The sequence below is a fragment of the Cebus imitator genome, unplaced genomic scaffold (genome assembly GCF_001604975.1).
Source record: "Cebus imitator isolate Cc_AM_T3 unplaced genomic scaffold, Cebus_imitator-1.0 Scaffold135, whole genome shotgun sequence".
NCBI lineage: Eukaryota > Metazoa > Chordata > Mammalia > Primates > Cebidae > Cebus > Cebus imitator.
The window spans coordinates 3,717,401-3,726,465 of NW_016107450.1; the positions used below are offsets into that span (position 1 = coordinate 3,717,401).

Here is a 9,065-nt window from a genome sequence, read left to right on the forward strand (position 1 = left end):
AAAAAAAAAAAAAAATGTGGCCTTAAATGATTATTTTAGACAAGAAAAAAGGTAGAAAATTAATAATCTCTGCAATTAACCAAAAATTATTAAGGGGTGAAAAAGGAGAATAAATCCAAACAAAGAGGCAAAGCAAAATAAAGACGAGAACAAAATCAATTAAGCAGAAAAAAGATAGACAAGACAAACACACTTCAAAAGGTAATTCTTCAGGAAAAAATTAAATGAAAAATTACTTTCAAGATTAATGAAGAAAAAGATATAGCAAATAATTACCTATTTTATTTTTTTAAATTTAGTTTTCATTATTATTTGTTTTATTTTATTTTTTACTTTTTTTTTTTTTGACACAGGGTTTTGCCCTGTCCCCTAGGCTGGAGTGCAATGGCGTAACCATGGCTCACTGTGGCCTTCCCTGGCTCAAGTTATCCTCCTACCTCAGCCTCCCAAGTAGCTGAGACTACAGGTACACACCACCACACCCAGCTAATATTTTATGTAGAGACAGGGTCTTGCCAGGTTGCCCAGGCTGGTCTTGAACTTCTGGGCTGAAGCAATCTTCCTACCTTGACCACCTAAAGTGCTAGGATTACAGGCATGAGCCACCAGGCCTGGCCATAATTACCAATTTCAGAATGAAAAATAGCTACAATAGATGGAGCAGAGATGATTAATATTAAGAGGATACACAAATGGCTGGGCACAGTGGCTCAGGCCTGTAATCCTAGTACTTTGGAGGCCAAGGTGGGCAGACTTCCTGAGCTCAAGAGTTCAAGGCCAACCTGAGCAACCTGGTGAGAACATACCTCTACTAAAAATACAAAAAATTAGCCAGGCATGATGGCACATGCCTGTAATCCCAGCTACTTGGGAGGCTGAGGCACAAGAATCACTTGAACCTGGGAGATGGAGGTTGCAGTGAGCCAAGATCGCACCACTTCACTTCAGCCTGGGTGACAGAGCGATACGGTCTCAAAAAAAAAATAATAATAATACACAAACAACTTTATGCCAACAAGTATAAAAACTTAGGTTATATCAATATTCCTAGAAGAGTCAATGACCAAAAATGAGTCTAGAAGAAATAGGAAATCAGAATGATTTAACAATTATTAAAGAACTAAATCAATATTTAAAATTTTCTCACATAGAAAACATAGGCCCGCAATGGCTTCATAGGGTAGTCTGGCTAAAGATTGAAGGGATTGATAATTTTTTTTATACAAACTTTCAGATAACTTAAAAGAATAAATGCTCCTACTAATCATTTTAGTAGTTTACCACAACCAAAGCCAGATAGGACAATATATAAATGAAAAATTTCCAGGCAAATCATACTCATGACCATGAATGGAAAAATCCTAAAAGAAATATCAGCAATGGGCAAAAAAAAGTATTGACCAAATAAATTGCATTCCAGTAATTCAAGATTGGTTCAACATTCTGAAATCTCCTAATATTATTTATTACATTAAGGGATTCAAGGAGAAAAAAATTTATACATGCACCCACTTATTTCAGTGGATGTGAGTAATAAAGTCAATGCCAATGCCATTCATGGTAAAAATTCTTAGCAAAATAGGAATGAAAGAGAGTATTTCCTTAACCTGATTGAAACCACCTTTGCAAAAACTGTAACAGCGAGAAAACTATGGCAGTGAAAGAGATCTGTCCTAACCAACTCGATCTTGCGTTAAGAATATTTCCTTAACCTCCAATACCTTACTTTTGTTTATCCCTGTGCATAGGCCGATCTCACCATAGGAGGAATTTAGTTCATAGTTCAACTTTGGAACAAAGATGATAAGAGCTCTTTTCCAAAACAAACCCCCTAATTGCCTGGGGACCAGATCATCTTTGCAAAACTAACAAATTAGCCACAAGATTAGAAATTATGGATTAGGAGTCCTGCAGTTGGAAGCCACAAGATTCCTAACCTCCTCAGTTGCTTCCATGGATAATGTTACTATTATAAAAACTAAGATTAGTGTTTAAGATATTTTCCAGACCCTGTATTCTGATGGATCAGCCTACACACCCAGACTGGTAAATTGGCTTATCTGGTCTTGTGCCTCACCTCCCCCAAGGAACTGACTCAGCGCAAGAGGACAGTTTTGGACTCCCTGTGATTTCATCCCCAACCAAACTAATCAGAATTCCCCATTCCCTAGCCCCCAAACTATCTTAAGACCCTAGCCTCCAAATTTTCAGAGAGGCTGATTCAAGCAATAATAAAACTCTTGTCTCCAGCTTAGTCAGTTCTGTACACATTAAATTATTTCTCTGCTGCAATTCCCCTGTCTTGATAAATCGACTGTATCTGGGCAGGGAGTAGGATGAACCCATCAGACAGTTACATGACAGATTATCTACAAATACCTACATCATATTCAGTGGTGAAATATTAAAAGCTTTTCCTTAAATATGAGGAAGAAAAATGACAAGAATGTTAGCTATCATTACTTCTATTAAACACAGTACTGTAGGTCTTAGCAGATACAATAAAAGGAGAAAAAGAAAAAACGGAAAGGAAAAAAGATAGTTTTCCAAAGTGTTTATTATCATTATATGTATAGAAAATCCAAAAATAAAAATCTACACAGAATAAGAATTCGAGATTCATATTCTTATTAAAAATACCATAATGGAACACACACACAAGACACTAAACGTTCTATATGAAATGTTTGATAAGTTTATCTTTAAGTAGGTTTATATTTATATTTTTTGTTTCAGCATTATGGTTTTCCCAGTATTCTCCACTAGATTATTGAATGTTTTAAAAGAATAATGTTACAAGATGTCAAAAAATACATAAAAGTCAATTTTATATCTACATACTAGAAATAAACAAAAAACTCAATTTAAAAAGATAGCATTTAATAGCAATATAAAATACCTAGGAATAAATCAAAAGATTTCAATACCTTTTTAAATAAAATTATAAAAATTAATTAAAAGAAATAGAATATAATAGAAAAACATATCATATTAATGGTTTAAAAGTCTCAACATCAAAAAGATGTAACTTCTAAGTTTATCTACAGATTGAACACAATTCCAATCAAAATCCCAAAGGAAACTTTTGTGGAATTTAATAATCTGATTCTAAATGGATACGGAAAAGAAAAATGATACAAGTAGTTAAGACACTTACAAAGAAGAAGAAACACATAAAAGAAAGTGCTTTATCAGGAAACAAGATTTATTACTATTAATAATTCAGTCCATGCAGCATTTGTGCTGGGACAGACAAGTTGATCAAACGGAACAAAGAGAAAGCTCAGAAACAGATTCCCCCTTGTAACCTGAGAGACAACAGAGGTGCACTACAAATCTGTGGGTAAAGGAGGTCCTGTTTTAAAACAGTGGGACAGTTAGTTCCCCAAGAGAACAATAAGTTCTCTTGATGGGAAAAAATAAAAATTCATCCCTATTTGACACCACATCTTAAAATAATTTTTAGGTCAACAGATTCTACCTTAATAGAGGTGGGCAAACAGGAATGGAGGATTAATTCTGATTGACAGGAAGGTTAGTTTTCTAAGGAGAGATGACCTTTGATGTGGTCCTTGCAGAATGAAAGGATTCTTATGGCAGAGCAGTGTGGGAAATGGACTTCCAGGAGAGAACAGCAAGATCAAAGTCTCAGTGTGAGAGGCATGTCCTGGGAACGGACAAACAACCAGCCTGTCTGAACAGGAAAGAAAGCTATAATGTTGATGGCTGACTGGCCCTTTATAGTATTTTTGCATCTATGTTGCACCAAGTTTCTGTCCTCTATGCTGGTAAGAACCAGTTATATTCGCAGGAAAAAATATTATATACAGTGCTTCTATAACACTGACACTCATCAAAAAGCCACTTCTATTTCAGCTCAGATATGCAAAAAACGAAACAAAACAAAAAAAACCAAAAACATTTTTAAACACGTGAGAAGTTCAAGTTACCTTTTCTTTCTTTTCTTGGGTGTCCTGGTTCTGGTTAATGGTGATTTTGTTGGCCTTGTTATGTACAGTAGGAATGACCTACGGCAACAACAAAAGGGGTGGGAGGAAGAAAAACTTAAAATGACATAATCATTACATTTTATTTTTCTTGATATTCCAGAATGGATATTTTTTTTATTGTTACTTTTTTTTTTTTTTTTGAGATGGAGTTTCACTCTTGTCACCCAGGCTGGAGTGCAGTGGCGCAATCTCCGCTCACTGCAACCTTCACCTCCTGGGTTCAAGCGATTCTCCAGCCTCAACCTCCAGAGTAGCTGGGATTATAGGCACCTGCCATCACACCCAGATAATTTTTGTATTTTTAGTAGAGATGGGGTTTCACCAGGTCGGCCAGGCTCCTCTCAAACTCCTGACCTCAGATAATCTGCCTGCCTCAGCCTCCCAAAGTGCTGGGATTACAGGCATGAGCCACCACACCAGTCTATCATTACATTTCTTAATGTATTTGTTTAAACAGCTAAAATCATAACTTTGTAACCTCATCTAAAAAGATATAAGAAGTACAATTCAAAGCAAACCATAAAACTTGGAAAATCTGACAAGATATATAACTCTGAAATACTATAAAGTTATATATATATATATATACCATCGGGGCGTAAAAATGCAGGTTTCTGTATGTGGATCCAGAAACTGAAGATGAAAAAGACTAAAAATAAGGTCACATACTGACTATCATCTAAACATCTCATTTTGCAAGATAGAGTTTTAGGTATTACCTAATTAATTATCCAAGAACATCGGATAACACATCTACTTGGTAGATTTACCTTATTCATCATTGTTCCCCCAGTCCAAGTATGTTATCTCCCAAACTCTGTGTACTCAATAAATACTCCACTATCACTGTTAGCATAAGGATGAATTAACAAGTCTATTTCCACCACTGAATAACCTTCATGAGAGTAGAACTCAGTGTTATTTTTCACCATTTCTCTCGTGCTCAGAAATGGCCTAATACATAGTTACACTTAATGCAGCTTTATAAATGAATGAACCAGCTTAATTTTATCAAAAGAGGCTCCTCAAAGAGCTAGCATAGATAATCTTGGCATAAAATCTGGTGAGAGACATGAAGACTAAAAGAAAAAAAAATAGGCTGAGTACAGTGGCTCACATCTGTAATCCCAGCACTTTGAGAGGCCAAGGCAGGAGGATTGCTGGAATCCAGGAGTTTGAGACCAGCGTGGGCAACATAGGGAGACTCCATCTCTACAAAAATTTAAAAATCAGCTGAGTGTGATAGTGTGGACCTGGAATCCCAGCTACTTGTGGGGCTGAGGTCGAGGCTGCAGTGAGCCACAGTTGCTCCACTGAACACCAGCCTCAGTGACAGGGCAAGACCTTTTCTCAAAAAATACATAAACAAATTAAAAAGAAAAAGAAAAAAAAATCTCCTTGCTCAGAAAATTAAAAGACTGCCTGCCTAGAAATAATTAAAAACAAAACAAAAAGCCCATTTTCCTCTAAATGCAATTTAAGATTAAATTTTCATTTTTAATAAAATAAATTTCAGAATAAATTATATTCTCAGAAGTGTGTCATTTACATAAAAACAACAGTAATTATACATTAGCATATATACAGTGCTATGTGAAGAGGCACTGTGCTAGTATCTAATATTTCTGTCTCTGTTTAATATAGATAACGACCTAAGTCAGATTTCAAAGACTGGTGGGGTTTACAGGCACATGTTCCTTGTCCTAAAGAATCTTAAACAAAACATTGCCTCCCCGACAAGTCAGAAACTATCCACCCACACTACTGCTACTTTCTCCCATGGAAAAATTGGTTGATACTAAGTAGAAGCTAAATGAGACACAATGTCAGATGCCACTCATAATGTTTACATTGTTTTTCTTTCTTTTTTCTTTTTTTTTTCTTGTTGAGACGGAGTCTCACTGTCATCCAGACAGGAGTGCAGTGGCACGATCTTGGCTCACTGCACCTTCTGACTCCTAGGTTCAAGCACTCTCCTGCCTCAGCTTCCCAAGTAACTGGGATTACAAGCATGTACCACCACACCTGGCTACTTTTTGTATTTTTAGTAGAGACAGGGTTTCACCATGTTGGCCAGGCTGGTCTCCAACTCCTGATCTCAAGTGATCCTCTCACCTCAGCCTCCCAAGTGCTGGGATTACAGGTGTGAGCCACTGCACCCAGCCCACTGTTTTTCAAATAGCAGAGAAATGTTCTTCTGTATATATATCTTTAGCAAAATTTAGAAGACAAAATCCTCAATGAGACTACACCTTTCAGGAAAACAGAAGAATGTATCTCTTGTGAAATTAAAAATATATCTATAGATGATTAATATGCAAAATGCTCATGTGTCGCCGAACGCTGTGGCTCACGCCTGTAATCCCAGCTTTTAGGGAGGCAGAGGCAGGAGGATAGCTTAAGCCCAGGAGTTCAAGACCTGCCTGGGCAATATAATGACACCCCATTTACAAAAAAAAGAATAAAAAAGAAAAATACTCATGTGTCAAAAAAAGTAGATACTCTTATGGAACAATAAGTATTGGGGAGTACAACTGGAATATAGAAAGGAAGACAGCAACATGTGATGACAAACATAATGAGCTGAAGACACGACCCAATTTCAAAAGGATTTTTTTTTTTTTTTTTTTTTGAGACAGTGTCTTCCTCTGTCAACCAGACTGGAGTGCGATGGTATGATCTTGGCTCACTGCAACCTCCGCCTCCCGAGTTGAAGCGATTCTCCTGCCTCAGCCTCCCAAGTAGCTGGGACTACAGAACTGTACCACCACACCCGGCTAACTTTTTATATTTTTAGTAGAGATGGGGTTTCACCATATTGACCAGGTTGGAGGACTTTTTAATGTGAAATACACACACACACACACACACACACACACACACACGTTTCTGTGAAGTGCAGTTATTAAGTGGAAAAAACTACCTTATAGAAAAACTTTCTATGAGCCTTACTCTCAAATAAGTATTTGTCAAGTACATCCAAGTAGATACACACATTTTTCCAGAATGCTGAAAATATACTTAAGAAAGTCAGGGTGAGAAGCTTTAAACGGTGTATTGGTGATGGTCCTAAAGCAGCTGATAATGCACCCAGATAAAAACAACCACTCCATTCATAGTGTTGAGGAGAATGTTTATGTTACCAAGCTACTTTTAGACATCAGGCCTTTGATGGGCATATTAGAAAATGACTTATTTTTAGGTTTTAAGGAAAGTTAAAATTTTAATGTAAATTAAACAAAAATAATTAAGCATTGCCTATATTTTCTATTTCTGGATAATCAGTACTACTTGCAATAATAAGTAAATCAAAGAGAGCACCATTTTACAAAGATATGAAACTTGATTCTCTTTTCATTTGTCTCATGCAATAAGAATCACTTTGTGCTGACCAGGCGCAGTGGCTCATGCCTGTAATCCCAATACTTTGGGAGGCCAAGGCAGGAGGACTGCTTGAGCCCAGGAGTTCAAGACCTGCCTGGAGAATAAGGGGAGACCTATCTGCACAAAAAAAATCAAAAACTAGCTGGGCATGGTAATGCATGCCCCTGGTTCCAACTGCTTGGGAGGCTGAACTTGGAGGATTGCTTGAGCCAAGGAGGTCGAGGCTCCAGTGAGCCATGATTGTGCCACTGTACTCATCCTGGGTGAAAAAATAAAACTCTGTCTCAAAAAAAAAAAAAGTCACTTTGCCCTAAAAACAAAGTTGAAAATGGAACAAGTCATAGACGTAGCAATTAACATCATCCATGGGATATGCTTCCTTGTCTAGAACCGCAGATAGTTCAGTGCCTGATGAACTGAATGTACAATGTAGCAGTCTACTACACTACATTAGAGAATAAGTAACTTGAGCATGGCATAGTGCTGAAGAGATTTTCTTTGTTTGAATAATTGAAAGAAATTGTACTGTTTGTGTCATCCAAACAAAAATTTCCACCTCAGCTCACTAGCATAGGTTGGATTGAAAGCTTAGCCTTTTTGGCAGGGCATTCACAGCTGGCCACACAAATGTATAATTTGATTGGCTCACTCTCAATCAAAATTGTTGATTTGTAAGTATAATTTGGCAAAGAACAATCTGGCCAATTTTCCTGTTGAACCCAGTTTCCAGAAATAAAAGCCATGGCCTCAACAACATTCCCGATATCATAAGAATTAAAAACTGGGTTCTAAAAATTCTCATTGAATTTCAAATTTTGTGAAAACAAGAGAATTTGGAGGAGAGATCCAAGATGGGTGATTACTAGCAGCTCAGGATTGTAGCTCCCAGTGAAAGCGCAGAGAACGAGAGGACGCCACACTTTCAGACGAATTTTTGCTGCTCACAGACCAGGAGATTCCCAGTGGAGGGGCCCCACGGGTCACCAGCGCAACTCTTGTGGCCGGCGCCCCAGCGCGGCAGTTCTTGGTGCAGAGTAAACGGGACTGGTTCCCTTTTCGGTCGATGTTTGGAGCTCCGGGAAGGCAGAGTTGCCTATTCAGCTGATTGAAAAAGGGACTCAAGAAGGAAGCCAGACCAGGGATTCCCAGGCAGAAAAGCACCAAGAATCTTAATGCCGCTGTTTTGGCCAGCGCAGTGGGTTGCTCAGATTCCGGCGCTGGGAATCAACAAGTTAGACGTCCACTCAGAGACCTAATTTGAAAGTCGGTAATTACAAAGATGACAGGTGGATAAATTTACAATGATGGGAAGAAACCAGCGTAAAAAGGCTGAGAATACCCAAAATCAGAATGCCTCTCCCTCTACAGGAGATCACAGTTCCTCATCAACAAGGGAACAAGGCCTGATGGAGAACGAGTGCGTTCCATTAACAGATTTAGGCTTCAGAAGGTGGATAATAAGAAACTTCTGTGAGTTAAAAGAACATGTTCTAGCCCAATGTAAACAAACTAACAACCTTGAAAAAAGGTTTGACGAAATCCTAACGAGAATAGACTATCTAGAGAGGAATATAAGTGAATTAATGGAACTGAAGAATACAATATGAGAATTCCACAAAGTATGCACAGGTTTTAACAGTCGAATTGATCAAGCAGAAGAAACGATATCAG

The 9,065-nt window shown here is 37.7% G+C and overlaps 1 protein-coding gene across 1 annotated transcript in view; it reads right to left on the bottom strand.

Moving 5' to 3' along the window:
* Window positions 1–9,065, bottom strand: part of PATJ (PATJ crumbs cell polarity complex component) — a 413,527-nt gene that overhangs the window by 235,357 nt on the left and 169,105 nt on the right. Inside the window, exon 25 of the mRNA XM_037743097.1 lies at window positions 3,951–4,028. Coding sequence (XP_037599025.1) covers window positions 3,951–4,028 — 78 coding nt within the window. The remainder of the gene's footprint in view (window positions 1–3,950; window positions 4,029–9,065) is intronic.